This window comes from Sus scrofa, chromosome X, assembly GCF_054392235.1.
Source record: "Sus scrofa isolate SSC_HxYL_T2T_F1_AM1 chromosome X, Sscrofa_HxYL_maternal_Yorkshire_Landrace_v2.0, whole genome shotgun sequence".
NCBI classification, from domain to species: Eukaryota; Metazoa; Chordata; class Mammalia; order Artiodactyla; family Suidae; genus Sus; species Sus scrofa.
In genome coordinates this window covers 47,789,422-47,805,333 of record NC_139401.1, presented here as the reverse complement: position 1 = coordinate 47,805,333, position 15,912 = coordinate 47,789,422, and the positions used below count along the sequence as shown (strand labels likewise).

The 15,912-nt window shown below is 43.2% G+C and overlaps 1 protein-coding gene across 1 annotated transcript in view; it reads left to right on the top strand.

Annotated features, from left to right (window-relative positions):
• The first annotated feature begins 1,100 nt into the window (after positions 1-1,100).
• DGKK (diacylglycerol kinase kappa) overlaps positions 1,101-15,912 on the top strand; it is a 167,712-nt gene continuing 152,900 nt past the window's right edge. Inside the window, exon 1 of the mRNA XM_013990902.3 lies at positions 1,101-1,882. Within this exon, the coding sequence (XP_013846356.2) occupies positions 1,247-1,882 (636 nt within the window). The 5' untranslated portion in view covers positions 1,101-1,246. The remainder of the gene's footprint in view (positions 1,883-15,912) is intronic.

The following is a 15,912-nucleotide window of genomic DNA, read 5'->3' as shown; positions in this document are numbered from 1 at the left end:
GTGCTGCGACAGAGACCGGCAGTTCTCTTCGCAAGAGAGTCTTTAATCCCTAATGTCAGGGTGCTTCCGAGGTATCATGAGGTGAAAAAGGTATGGGTGTTGCAGTGAATTTCCCCCTAGCCCAAGATACACACACACACATTAACAAGTTCGCTAAAAAGTCCTCCTGATGCTTGGGAAGTCCAGCTAAAAGCAAAAGGCAGTCTCCCATGGCAAAGGCGAGCCAGACAGACGCCAGGATCGCTGCGGAGACACCGGCAGCCTCCGCTCCGGAGCGCGCAGCCCAGCCGCCGCTACCCGGGCACTCTTGCCTCGCTCTCGGGGCTACATCTGCAGGCTGCGGAAAGCCAGGGCTCTCGCCCACCCTCGTCACACACCTTTCCCGAAGCACACCCCCAAACCCTGAACCCAATGGCAAACATCTCGGATCTGGCCAAGCTCAGAAATGCAAAAACTGAGAGGGGGAACAAATTTTACTTCAATCTAAAGGATTGAGCGCGCGCGCGCACACACACACACACACACACACACACACACACATTTTACTTCAACCCAAAGGATCGAACACACACAGAGGCATACAGAGATACATACACACCCCAACCCCTTGCCGCTTAATTTCTTTTCCCGGGTTAGAAAAAAGGATTACTTGCCCACAGAGGCTTGGAGATGGGGGGCAAGATGTTGGTCCGAGGCTAGGTTCACCTGCTGCTGAGGTGAGAGAGAGCAGGCACAGGATGGAAGCTGTTCTGAGCAGCAGCTCACAGCTGAGTGGTTAGGAGGGGGTTGCAAAGACCCTCAAGTTCGCCTCTAGCTTTTTTTTTTTTTTTTTTTTTTTGTATTCGCGTCACTAAAGGGTTAAACGCGGCCGGGCTCCAACCGCCCCCCCACGCCTCCCCACTCCCCCTCCCCTTTTTGTACCCCCCCTTCCCCCCCCCCGCACGTCGCTAGGAGGTCATCAAGCGCTCTGTCCAGTCCGCGTTCGCAAGCCCCTCTGCTTCCCGCCCATCGGACCCGTGGCTGCTTACGAAGAGGTGTGCGCTCACCGAGGGGCGTGTTCCAGCACTGGGAGACGCCGAGCGCCCCCGGGTTAGACCTCAGAGCGAAGCCAGCCATGGAACGGGGCGGGGGAAAGTTTGGCACCCTGCAAGGGGTTGTCGAACTGGGGTGGGCGGGGCGCCCGAGGGTACTTTAGCCCTCCGAATTTAGGGGCGCCGGCTGCCGGGACCTGAGGCGGTGTGCGGCCATGGACCGCGGAGCTGCGGCGGCCCAGGGCACTGCCCCGCCTCAGGATGGAGAGCAGCCCGCAGAGTCTCCGGAGCCGCCACCGCCGTGGCCGCCGCCGCAGCCGCCGCCGCCACCGCCGGCGCGGGTTCCTCCGCTGCTCCACGCGCCTTCGCCAGAACCCGCACCGCAGTTCTGTCCAGAGCCTGCTCCAGAACCCGGTCCGGAGGCGACCCCAGAACCAGCTACAGAACTAGACACAGAACCGATCCCAGAACCAGAGACAGAACCGGCCCTAGAGCCAACCCCAGAACCAGCCCCAGAACTAGATGTAGAATCGATCTCAGAACCAGCCACGGAACCGGCCCCCGAGCCGGCCCCAGAACCAGCCCCAGAACCGGTCCCCGAGCCGGCCCCAGAACCAGCCCCAGATCCGGCCCCAGAGCCGATCCCAGTACCAGCCGTAGAACCGGCCCCCGGGCCGGCCCCAGAACCAGCCACAGAACCAGCCACAGAGTTCTGCCCTGAGCCGGCTCAAGTGTCCCGTCCGGAGCCGAGCCCAGCACCACGTCTATTACAGTGCCCAGTGGTCGCTCCAGAGAGGGGTCTAAAGACCTCTCCATCGCCCCGAACGCCAGTGCTGCTGTCCAGTATAAAGGTAAGAAAAAAAAGACCCCCGCGGGGCAGGATGGAAAGAAGCCAGTCGAGGCCGGAGGTCTATCCAGCTCTCGGGACTCTGGGCACCCTTCGCATCCCATTTGGCTACCACCCGCTAGCAAAGATGCGGAAAGATGCGGGAATGGGGGAGCCCGGGGGAATGAGAAGCGGTTCGGAGGCGGGAAGCAACATGTGGAAGTGAGATTGGGCTGTTTGGGGCTAGAAACAGAGGCGATGGCACTGGTTGGGAGCCGGAGCAGTTTTCCCTCAGAGAAGTGACAGTGCGGTGAGCGCCTGTATCTTGAAAAAGAAGAGGAAGATGGACCAGGGAGTGCAAGAGACCTAGCGAGGTGTTTGGGGCTGGCCCAGGGTACACAGGGATGGGGTTGCGCGAGGGCGGTGGGACACACCTCTTAGCCGCGGTCACTGCCGCAGAGGCCCAAGCTGCGGAGCCGCAACAGTCTGCTTGGCCCCCTCCTTGCCACTGGGGAGGGGGTCTTCAGCTAAGGTGCAACTAACTGGCAGCGCTCCGGGGGGTGGGGGGTGGCCAGCGCCTCTGCGGGCTGCTGGGCGCTGATACTCCGGGTGGGGATGAGGGGTTGGGCGACGCCCACGCGCACTGCAGGGGAAGGACAGGGTTCGCAGGGGAGGAGGGGGAGAGCATGCGTGTGTCGAAGCCACCATTCCATCTGTCTGCAGGATTTCCTGGCAGGTAGGTGCAAACACAGTGGTACAGTGATGGGCCGCGTCACAAGCGGGTGACTGGCATCCCGCACCAGTGCCAGTTGGATTGGTACAGGAGTCCCGGTTTAGAGACACGAAAATAGGAGTTGGTATTTGAGAGCGTGTGAATGGGAACCCCCATCTCTTCCAGTCTTCAGAGATGCCTTCGTAAACGTTGCGCTTAACCAGGAGACCAGCGGAGGATCCTCGGACAGCCGCTCAGGGCGCAGGGGGAGGGGGACTAGGAGAGAAGAAGGTTTTCGTGTTTGCCTTGGACCCTTGAAACCCTGTCTGCCCTTCAGAAGGAATTTGTCTTTCTTGTCTTCTCTGTGCTCCCCCTACTCTTCGTTTTTCCTAAACTTCGTTCCACAAGATTGTGAAAATCGTTATGATGCACACATACACCTTCATTTAGCTTGCCCCCAAAGAAAAACAAAACACAGAAACAAAGAAATAGCACACCACACCAACAATGCACATTGATCCTGCTGCCTAGCAGGCATAGGGATAAGGCTCTGGATTCCTTCTGCTCTGGAGTGCACACTTGTAGAATGTAGGGGAAGGGGGCAGAGGTTAGCGTCTCAAAATGGAAATGGAAGCGCTGGTTGCTTCCTGACTTATGAGGCTTGAATTTGCAAAATAACTGCAATGATAAATGACCAAAAAAGAAGAAAGCTAAAGGGTAAAGTTTCACAGGGGAAAAAAAAAAAGTGCAGAGGCTTCAAAAGAAATAGAATAGGACTCTAGGAGACTAAGACAATTTTTTTTTTAATCCAACAACCCCAGCTCTCACCAGGGGTTGGCTCTCCCCCCCTCTCCTGCAGCAGCCCTTCCCTGCAGTAACCTCCAGAAGGGATAGGGTGAGGGCAGCTAGACCTGGGAAATCACCCTAATCAGGTGCTTGCTCCTGGCTCTGCAAGTTTTTGTCAAGCTGGTGAGAGGGAGACCAGCAGGGATCACCTGACTTATGGCCTTCTTAAGTGAGATTCTGAGAACTCGATTGAGAACTGACCCCCGGGGGCTTAATTACCAGTATGGTCAGCGAATATATGGCCTCTTTGGCCTCCGGATGACTGACTGAAGGCCAGGAGTTCTAGGGATGAGCCCTGTGACAGTGGGAAAGCATCTCTTACCACCTGGACAACAAAATGTCTGTTACCCAACAAATAAGGAGGGTTAGCTTCTTCTACATAGTATCCATTCAGGTGTGCTGGCCAACTGATCCCCACGCACTTGGCAGCCTTGCCAGGGGGACCACCTCCCCCTGGTTTGATTTTGCCAAATAGAGCTGGTCATTTGTTCACTTAGCATCTTCTTGTTTAAGAACCCTGACCATCTGTGAAGACGGCCATGTAAATGAACCCGTCAATGGCTTTAGAGGATTTTTGAAGGATGCAAAGATCTGGGGAAATGCTAAAACTGCTGGGAGCACAACCCTTCTCCACACCCTAGGTGTTGCTATGCAATCGCTCTCTGGTGCAGATGAGACCATCTGATCTTCAGTGATAGGACCAATCTCTGCTGCATTCTCCTCAGGCAAATAGCGCCCATAACCAGATGACTTGCAACCTAACAGGTTGCCATCTTAGCTAGGGTTGCATTGTTCTCAGACACTGCCTCCTTGAGGCAAGCTTGGGGAATCTCTCTCTCTCTCTCTCTCTCTCTCTCTCTCTCTCTCTCTCTCTCTCTCACACACACACACACACACACACATTCATGTACACACAATCTGAGAGATCAAAACGAGCTATAGCTCTCATGGTACAAGGAAATCCTACGTGGTAAATACAGCACAGTCAGTACCAGTAGCATGAAACTAGCCTAAGTCAAAGGAGAAAATGAGCAAAACCGAGGGTTTGAATGTGACTGCAGATTTCCCCCAGATAACTTTGCCAACCCATACTGCAGTATATCTTCCAGTGTGTGGTCTGCTCTCTTTGGGGGTTTCAGAACCAGCTGGTTGCAAATCTGTGACAAGCATGAGGGTAGGAGCTGAGATAAGGGGCTCCTGTTTTCTTTCTGAATAGCTACCAGGATAACAGTTTATGATCCAAACCTGTCTATTTCTTTCCTTTCTGAAATGGTTTAATTTCCAGGAAATGAGCCGTGGTCTCCCACCTGGTGGCAGCAAGTGTAAGTAAAGACGTGTGAATTGGTTCTTTAACAATAGTATGACTCTCTTGGGGGGAGCGGGGCTTCCACGTGGACCCTATTTGCTTCTCTCCCCTCAGCTGTGGTTGAAGAAAGACAGTTTATATTTTTAGTCATTGGGTTCTGTCCAGCTCTGAAGTTATAATCACACCATACAGGTGATGGATGAAAATCTGAAAAGAAATACACATTTGTGTCTTTTATTTCTGAGGTGGGGAGGGGTCTGTGTATCCTTCCGTCCTAATGACTACACAGCAATTACCCTTATACTCCAAACCATAACAGAACAGTTTCCTGATATTGTTTGCCCACGTTTTCCTGCAAAGTAGCGAGCATTTGCTTATTTGACATCTGGTAATGCTTGCCGGAATGTTGTATTAACTCACCTACGCCTGAGCTTCTCAAAGGTGGATACTGTCTCTCCCCCCCCAATGCCTAACATGATTCAGCCCTCCCTACGTTTGCTCAATAAACACTTGCTGAGGCTTGAAACCTATCAAGTCCATTTTCTGCAATGACGTAGAGACTGCTGCTGTGAATGAATAAAAGCGCTTTCTCACTCGTTTCAGAGTGAGAAGTAAATGCTTATTTAAATAGCCTGGAATATATAGCCCTTAAGGAAATGCAGTCAATCTTTCCATTTTCAGAATGGATGTCGGAACCATAATTAAGAAGCAAATTACTAACAATTAAAAAAAAAAAGATTTGGAAATTGTCCTTATCCCCTGAAGTCCCGGCAGCAGCCGCCTAATGGTGATGTTGTTGGTTTCAGGGGTAATAAATTTTTTTCCTAAGTGAATGGAATTTCTGCAGTGATTATAAACAGCTTCAGGATTGTAGAGTCAAATGTTTAACCTGTTGAAGGTCAGGATGGAATTACTTTCTTTCCTCTAAGATTCTTTTCCCCCTCCTTGCCAGCTTTTGATGGTACTCTCTGATTTATTTGGTATATTCTGAGAGCTCCTGAATATTTGCTGCAGGATGTTCTAAAAAAGATAATGAGATTTTTGGCCAGTGGTCTTTCTTTTCTGAGAATACAGTTCTTATATGTTTACTAAAATCTCCAACTGGGACTTCTGCAGATCGACAGCCCCCAAAGCAAGGCTGAGCCATCAGTCATCCAGTGTGCTTCCAAGGAAGGGGATAAATCCACAGAGGCCAGGGAAGCATTCAGGGGTGTTATAATAAGGATTATATAATTCCTACTGCCAGTATGGCACTTTACAGTTTGCAGAATGCTTTCCTCTGCCTTATTAACTCTTCTATTCCCCTGAAAAAGGCAGCAGGGTGGGAGAGAACAAAAATAGAACTTGACACCTAATAGGATATACCTATTAATTTATCTATTGCAGATTTTTAAAAATAGCCAAGATGTGGCTTTCTGTGACACATTGGATCCTCATTTGTCTAAGAACAATCTTTAAGCTGACATGCCATTAGCCTTGATTTTTTTTTTCCAAAGCAGTGAGTGTTGTTCCCTATCTGATGCTCCCAGAGGGGCCATCATAGAACAGGAGCCTGAGAAGGAAGAAGAGGTGCAAGACCCTGAACCTATTACTCCCAAAGAAGCCCTTTTTTTGGAAGGAAAATAAATAGAAATTCTGCTAGGGCTTCGGTTCCCAACCTTTCCAAAGCCCACTGACTGCTAACTGTAATTCTCTCAGTGGAAAAGAAATAACTTAAAGCATTTCAAAAAGAAAGCAACTATTCCTAAAGGGAGATGCCCCCACCCTCACCAAAGCAAATAAACCTTATTCTCAAAATAGAAAAACAAATTCACAAATTTTTTTTAAAAAAGGGAAAGGGAGAGTGACCCCAGATAATGAAACTTATCCTTCCCCTGAAAATTATTTTAAGAAAAAAAATTCTAGAGGGAGGTGCTCCTTACCCTGGCCAAAGCCCATGGAACTTATATCCCCAAGAGAATTTGTTCAATGAAAAGAATGGGAAGTCATCTCAAGGTAAACAGGATTTTTAACCTTAACATTTTCTTGAAATTTGTAAACTTTATTTGCCAATGCCCAATCTCTCACAAAAATTACGGGAACAAAAATAAATCTTCCAAATGTCCACCAATCTCACCAAAGGTCCCTACAGTTACTTCTTCCAACTATATGAAATGTCCAAAATAGGCAAATTCTTAGAGACAGAAAGTAGATTAGTGGTTGCCAGGAGCAGGAAGGAGCTGGGAGGGCAAGTGTGGGGGATAGCTAAAGGGTACAGGGTTTCTTTGGGGGATGATAAGAATGTTCTGAAATTAGATAGTGGTAATGTTTGCACAACCTTGTGAATACACAAAAACCCACTGACTTGCATGCTTTAAAATGGTGAATTTTATGGTATGTGAATTATATCTCAATTTAAAAAATAAAAGAAAGAGATCACTCCTCCAACTATATGATAACAAACCTGCTACTTTCCCACAAATAAACAAAGGAAGGAACAGATGAATAAATAAGGGGGGAAAAAAGAAATTTTAAGAGAGAGGATCCGCTTAAGGGCCTCCAACATCACCAAGAAAAATAACTTTTATTCACCCCCCCCATTTTTTTTCCTTTGGGAAAAATAAACAAAAAAGGAAATCTTTTCAAGGGCGTATACTTTCAAAATCATCAAAGTCAATGAAACTTACTAATCCCTCCACTCCAGATACACTCAAACATTTTTATTTAACAGAAAGAGGCATTAAAGCGTAGTATCCCTGATCTTACCAAATCTCCTGAATTTTCAATCTCATAAAAGGAAAAAAAAAGGAAACAAAAAAAGTACCCCCTCCCCCACAAACGGAGATGCCCCATCCTCACCAAAGCACATGAATGTTATTTCATAATACAATTTCTTTAAGATTTAAAAGAAAATTAAGAATGGTAAGGTGTGTATATTGGTGGAGGGGATAATATTAATTAAATGAAAACCCGATCTTCTAAAAAGAGAATCACTCCAACTTCTCAAAGACACAAGAACTTTTCTGCCAAAATACAACAAAAACAAACGCAAAACAATTTTTAAGGAGAAAGAAATAAAAGGAAATCCTTCTAATCTGAATTCATCCAAACCAATTCATCCAAACCCAAAAGCTGTATTTAATATAGTAAATTTTAAATTTGGAAGGGGAAGGTAGGAGAGAAACAGAAATAAACCCAAGAAAGTCCTCTGACGGAAAGATGTCTCCAATCTCTATAAAGCCCCCTTTTCTCAAAATAAGTAAATACATTTAGAATTAGAGAGGAGAAAGAAGGAAGAAAACGAATAAGATATCTTTAAAAGGAAACCTCCTTTTTAAGGATTGAAGATGCCTCCAAACTCACCAAAGTCCCTGAACACTTTTTCTCCAAACCAAAAAAGTGGGGGGGGGGTGTGGGGGAAGGGGAGGGAAAGGAAGGGAGGAACAGAAGGGGGTAGAGGGCAAGGGAGGGAGGGGGGAAACAGGAGGAAGAAGAAAATACATTAAGGGATAATTTTTAAAAGAAAGAAATTCTCCTCAGGGAAGGTGAAACCAATGCCTTACTGAAAATAATGGATATTACTCCTAATAATCAACCCAGTCCACCCCCACAAAAAGGAGGGGGAAAAAAGAACCACAGAATCTCTTTCTAAAGTTTCTTCAAAGGGAGATGCACCCAGTCTCCCTCAAAGTCAGGTACCTTATCTATCTTCCAGTCTTCAAGTGTTTATTTATTTTTTTTGATAAAAGGAAAGAACAAGAAATTCTTTCAAAGAGAGATGTTCCCAATCTTATTTCTTCTAACAAATTTATATTAAAGAAAAGGAAAGAAAGAAAAATCCTCCGGAGAAGGGCTCCCCAACCTCATTAAAGCCAGTGGCCCTTATAGCTCCTCGCCACAAAACCTAATTCTTAAAAAATTAAAATCCTCCAGACCTGAAGAGAGATGCTACCTCTAACTCTACTGAAAGCAAGGAGCCCTTTCCCCAGAGATTTTTTGTGAAGAAAAATCCTTCACTCCTAAGACTCTTCAACATCACTAAAATCAATAGGCTTTATTTTTCGCCACACACAAAAGGGGAAGAAAAAGAATTTTAAGAGGAAAAGAGAAACCCTCCTAAGGCAAATTGGCCATAATCTCACCAACACTGTTGAACTCTATTCCTTTAAAGAGATTTTTTTTAACTTTTATTGTAGGTGATTTACAATGTTGTGCTAATTTCTGCTGTACCGCAAAGTGACTCAGTTATACACACATCCCTTCCCATATAGGTTATCACAGACTATTGAGTAGATATCCCTGTGCTATAAGAATTTAGAGGCTTTTTAAAAGTAAGAGGAAAAAAAGGCCTGTCTTTTAAGAAAAAGTACCCTCTCCACCCACCCCATTCTAAAGACTAGAAAGTATTATACAAAGAAAAGGTAATATCATTCTAGAGCAGGACCAGTGAACCTTAAATTTAGCACCTGAGGCTAAAGGGTAGTCAATGTTTAATCCCAGGCTGGCTTCCCTCTGCCCCCAGCCCGTTTCTGGTTACCTTTCCCACCAGTCAGTCAGGCTGTGCACTCAGGAAAGGCAAACCCTTGTCCATGGAAAACAGAATTAGGAAGACCAACTTTCTGAGGAAAAAAAATCATATACCTCTTTTCCAAACCAAACAGAAATGATTTGGAGATTAGCTGCATCATCCTTCCTCTCTAATATTATAGAAACTCAAGAGTTGATGAACTTTAAAGCAATGACACTCTTGCTATTAACTTGCAAATTAGACCCACACCCCTACCTAGCAGAGAAGGACCTTAGTCAACTCAATAATGTGTTTCTTACAGTGGTTGTCTTAAATATCTCTTCTCATAGAGTGACAAAGGGCTCCACTCTCATAGACATAAAGTCTGCAAGTCAGATTTATAAGCAAGCAGAGGCTAAGACTCAATGTTTTCCAGATTTTTAAATTCACTTACTTATTTAAAAAGTAAGTTGACTGCCTGCGCTATGTCCTATATACTTTGCGCTGAAGATTCCACGGTGGGCAAAAATCACATAGATGAGCCTTCCTTTAAACAACACTGGGCAATGAGGGACCCAATTACCAAAACACACGTACAGGGGGTGATTATTTGTTTTATCAGATGTGTTTTACTGAGGCATTCACTCAGTCAATTCTCTCAGCATCCCTTTTCCTAAAGAAAAGTGTAATATAATAAAATAAAGGAATATATGCAAATTTCAGAGAATGTGGAAAATCAAGAAAGCATCCTAAAAGTAAATAAAAATTATATAGTATCCCACCATTCATGAGTTAATTACTGTTAATATTTTGATTTTTTGCATTTATTTTCTCTGACTATATGCTTATAGTCTACAATAGTAAGACTTTAGGAAATGTGCATTTGTGTCTCAGGCTTCCCCCTGCCCCAGTCACCACCTCCACTTAATTACTAGATGGTGTGCGTTGTTCCGCATTAGATTTAGGAAACACATGAATTTTATTTATTTTAAAAATTTGTTGAAGTATAGTTGATCGACAATGTTATGTTAATTTCTGCTCTACAGCAAATTGACTCAGTTATATATATACAACTGAGGATATTGAATATAGTTCCCTGTGCTATATGGTAGGATCTTGTTTATCCACCCTTTATATATAAGTTTGCATCTACTAATCCCAAACTCCCAATCCTTCCCTCCTCCCACACCCAGCTGGTAACCACAAGTCTTTTCTCTATAAGTCTATTTCTGTTCTGTAGGTATGTTCATTTGTGTTGTATTTTATATTCCACATATAAGTAATATACAAAATTTGTTTTTCTCTTTCTTACTTTGCTTGGTATGATAATCTCTGGGTCCATCTATGTTACTACAAATGGCATTATTTCATTCTTTTTTATGGCTGAGTAATATTCCATTGTATATATAGCATCTTCTACTCTCTCTGTATAGTATCTTCTTTGTCCATTCATCTGTCAATGGACACTTAGGTTGTTTTCATTTCTTGGCTATTGTAAATAGTGCTGCTAGGAAACATTAATTTTAGCTTAAAGTTCATCTAGTCAAACACCTATATGATGCACTTGAAATATAACTGTTCAGGAATGTACTGGCAGTGTAAAGCAATGACAGCATATATTTTATGTAGATGCAATTGTTATATCTACACAAATGTCCCATATATAAATAGTAGTTTCAGCTCACATTTACAAATTGCATGTTCTTGGTCACCTAGATTTCAATTGTCCAGCTAGCCTTCGTGACTTGGGTTTGGAGAAGGAGACCCAGAACAAAATCCACTTTCTTCCCACTGTTAAATTCCCCAAAGGAAAATCTAAATTTCTGAGACTCTATTGGGTCACTTTTAGCCATATATAAAAAATGGACTCATGGCTTTGTCCCTTTAACACCAAGTTACAGAATCAGGCTCTTCTGGGTGCCTCTTACCCAGAAGGGAAATACCTATGTGTGAGGACATTATCAACAATTATTAGGAGATAGACTATTCAATTAATCCAGCTTTCATTAACCAAATGTGGTAGAAAATTGAGAGAGTTAATAAACTGTATACAATCCAACCGAGGTTGAATTGGTAATTTAAAAGGTGAGCGTAATTCAGTATTAAGATCAGAATCTTCAGCCTTGTCTCTAGCACTTGGGGATTTTCCTCTTCCGAAGCATTACAGGCATTTGCTGTTTAAAGAGCCTGTAAAAGAGATATTGGCCCCAGAGGACAGGGATTCCCATTGCCTTGTTTCCCTCATAGCAGCACAGAGCAAGGCATGTGATACTGTGGGATTCTAAGAGATAGGCCTGATACTCCCACCCAGAGCTTTGCAGAGTTCTTCTGAAGTAAGAGGCAATGGACTTGGGGACTGAGCCCGGCACCCCTGCCTCCAGGAATAGGAGAGTGCCAGAAGCACTGCTTGCAGGGCTCAACTAAGAACATTCAGAATTCTGGATGTTCATTCATTTGCTTTCTCCTGCAGCTAATGTCTCCGTTCTCTTCTGGGATTTTGCAGCTTGAGGTAGGAAATGAAAGATACCTGCTGAGTAAAATTTGTTAATCTCCTTGGCTGCAGGTAGAGACACTTGAAACCAGGAAAATTTTCATTAACCCGGGGCTTTGTCAGTTGAGTCTTCATTCTCCTGAAGTGGCTTCAGCATCACACCACCATCCTCCAAACCCCAAATCCAACAGTGGGCTCTGCATCCCATTTTAGAATTACCTTGATTGTTAACTTTCCCTTAATAAGTGTCATTTTGACCTATTATCTACCTTTAATGTATTATTTCATGGTTTACTTACATCACTGTACCTCTCCCTGGCAGTTTGAAAGGAAAATGTGATACAGCTTTGTTGAAATAGCTAAGCATAAACAGCAGAGAGGAAAGTAAATGAGGCTACAAAACAAGATTATTGATTTCAGAAAATTAACAAGTTGGTGCCCTTCTCACTAACCTCAATTAATGCTTACTGTGACAATTTCCCCCCTGCCAGGCTTGAGTAGAACATAACTTTTCTCTTACCCATAATTTGGATATTGTTGTCCCTTTCTCCCTCACCTTAATCAGCTCGACGCTTAAGACTAATTAAAATGATAATTTTGATGTTGCCAGGGTGTCCTTTGCTTTAATTTACTCAACTTAGTGACAAGATCTCCAGGACATTTTTGTTTGTTTTTGGCTTCACTTTGGTTTCACATGGAATCAAAGCACCCGTTCAGTGGCTCTCTTCATGGTTTTCCTGTTACATTGCTTCTCAGTAGTGAGTCTTCTGTCTGGTTCTTGAAAAAGCCTTTTTTTGCCTTCCCACCATCAGAACTAAACTTTTAAAAGTTTTTGAAAAAAAAAAAAAAGAAAAAGTGTTTTCTTCTAATGGTGAAAAACAAAGGTAGACATCCCCAGGCAGCTTGAAAGCTTCCTTTTCTTTACTTTTTTTTTGTATCCTTGTATCCAGTATAATATGGCATCCACACATAAATATATCTGCCAATTAGTTCATTAACTGTTCCATAATTAGGTCATTGGTGTTTTAGATACTTTATAATATGATATATATTTGGAAGTCTTTTAGAGTATTTTAGTGATATTTGAGGAAATTGGTTGGGGGTCTTTGAAGATGGAATGGGAAGGTCTGATCACTTTTCCAATTGAGAAGAATGGGATAAAATTTCCCACTATCCAAAATTCACTATCCAGCCAGCTTTCAGGGATGGATTAGATTCAGATATAAGGGATTAACTGATAGCAAATTCACTTTGATACAAGAAATTTAGGGGAAAGATGTCAATAGGAACAATATATCTTTCCTCAAACCTAGAGAAAAGTGGAATTAAATTAAGCAATGACAGTGGAAATATAAGGTAGAAGTGTGGTTATGCTTGAATTGAGCAGGGAAGGCCAGGGCCTACAGACAGGAGAGAGTGAGGCCTTATTTTATGGAGTTAGAGAAAAGGCCAGTTAGATAAAACTATAGCATACAGATTGAAATCTCGTGGAAAATGAAGCAGATAGGGAACAGTCCTATTGAAACTTTGAAGGCAACCTACAAAATTGTATATATACCATCCTAACTGACAAGTATTACCATTGGAGGGCTTGTTGATTCGTAAAAATAATGGCTGAAGCATAGGGTTGGCTGATGGGGCATATAATTAAACACTATCTAACTTTCCATTTCCTTGTATGCCAAATTCCAAATTAAACTACTAAAGCTAAAAATGGAAGAAAATAACTACATTATTTAGTGTGCCTTTTGTACTGTTTGAGGCCTCCTTTGACCACATTCCACTTTTGTAAGAGTCTGATCTGCTTTCTCTTTGATATGTTTCCAATTTCATATCATAGTTTTCTACAGCAAAGGTAAGAAACCATGATGGGAACCCAGTGAAACCTTTTATCTTCAGTATTATAGACCCATAGACTGTCCTGAAAGGGAACTTTAGAGATCAGCCGGTCCAGTGTTTTCAAAACCTTTTTAGCAGTAGAATCTTTTTCTGTTTTTCTCAATGAAATTAAATGCAAGCCTAATATTTAAGGAGAAGTATGTCACTAGTCCTCCCCTCTGCTAATTTCGGTTTGTAACTGACATACCTTCCCAATTCTTTGTTTTATGTTAATAGGAAAGTGAGTTTGCACTTTCTATTTACTACTGGCTTCTCAGCAAGGATGCTGGTGATGCAGCAACACTGAAGCAAGTCAGAGTTTAAAATTGGGCATTAATTATTCCAAAAAGTAGATAAGACTTTCCTGGAAACACGGTCATTCTAGAGAGTTCCTCCTTCCTCACCCACGCCAGGAATGTATTACAACTATCTTATAAAGCGGATTGTCATAATGTACACTTATCTTTACTTGTAGGAACATTTTTATTGTTGGGGATTGTGTTCCTTACCAAGGATACCACACCAAGTAAGTTTTAGATGTAACTAAAAATATGTAGTAAAGGCCAATATATAGCTGTAAGCTTCTCTAATAATTTAAAACAGCAAAATTGTTCCAAGACCTATAAAATGGGCATAAATATACTATAGGCATTAATTTTGTTAGGGGCCCCAGTGTACTATAAAGTGTACAGGCAGCACATAAAAGAGCCAATTCTACATAAATTTAATCTATTGTTATTATTTATTTAGAATTCTCACTCTGCCTACATCCAAAAAGGATATAAACTATCCTACAAAATTAATTACATATAAAATAGGACAATTAAGCACACATAAAAAACAGGACAAAACCAATTCAAAGCAGTGGCGAGTGAGACTTTAAACTAATATATGCTAGTTATAATAAACCCTAATTGCACATTTAATTACCAGCTTTTGTTTGCTGCCTTTGGTGGTTGAAGAACTTTGGGGAACAATTTGAATGACTCAGGCCTCTTAAAGTTGGTATCCGAGGAAGTTTGAGCTAATGCCTCATTTTTATGCAATACATCTTCCCTGTAGCAAGCTGCAGCAACCACAAAATGAAGAACTAAAGGTTGCCAGGATTGTGGTATAGGTGTTAATTAGCTGTCCTAGAAGGCTGCAGGCTTGGATTATTTTGGTGTGCCTGAATATTTCTAATATTCTAATGCCTGTATGTGTCTGTGAGGCATAGAAGTATGGAACTTTCCCAAATAAAATCCTATTTCAAATAAAACTTAGTTCTGAAATAAGTCCAAAGGGTACCTTGTAGCCAGCAGTTTAATAGTTTGGACTCCTTCTTGGATTGGGAGTTACCTCACATTGGTTCTAGTCATGATTCCACTTTACATAGCTGTGTGATATGGAGTGAATGCTTAATCTTTCTGTGGCTTAGCTTTTGTGTCTCTTTTGGGGGGCCACGCCCATGGCATGTGGAAGTTCCCGGGCCAGGGATCAAACCCATGCCACAGCAGTGACAAGGACAGATCCTTAACCAGCTGAGCCATCAGGGAACTCCTTAGCTTTTATGTCTCTTAATCAAAGCCAATAATGTGCATCCGACTCAGCTCAGCTCAGCAGTCTCCTCCAGCAAATGTTCACTGGTATCTCACCTGAGCTAGTTACCCTTCCTCTGGGATCCTGTGCCAGTCTAGTCACATTTCTGCTTCTCGTTGGTTTCCATATACTGAGATGATCAGCCTGAGTATCCCTTAGGGCGTAACGTGCTGTCTACCCCTCAATACATGGCGGCTGAACTACTTTGAAAAATATCATGAAGGGCGAATAAGACACAACTTAGAATAGATTTACAAGGAGATCCTGCTGAGTAGCATTGAGAACTATGTATAGATACTCATGTTGCAACAGAACAAAGGGTGGGGAAAAAATGTAATTGTAATGTATACATGTAAGGATAACTTGATCCCCTTGCTGTACAGTGGGAAAATAAAAAAAAAAAAAAGAAGTAGTTAAAGCAGGCTGTTGTAGTTGATAGAAGGATTCATATATGAAATAAATATAGATTCACTTGGGAAAAAAAGAAATTAGATTTAAAACACATATTTCAGGGGTTCCCATCATGGCACAGTGGAAATGAATCCGACCAGGAACCATGAGGCTGCAGGTTCGATCCCTGGCCTCGCCCAGTGGGTTAAGGATCTGGCGTTGCTGTGAGCTGTGGTGTAGGTCGCAGACATGGCTCGGATCTGGTGTTGCTGTGGCTGCATCGCAGGCAGGCAGCTGCAGCTCCAATTCAATCCCTAGCCTGAAAACTTCCATATGCCTCAGATGTGGCCCTAAAAAAGAAAGAAAAA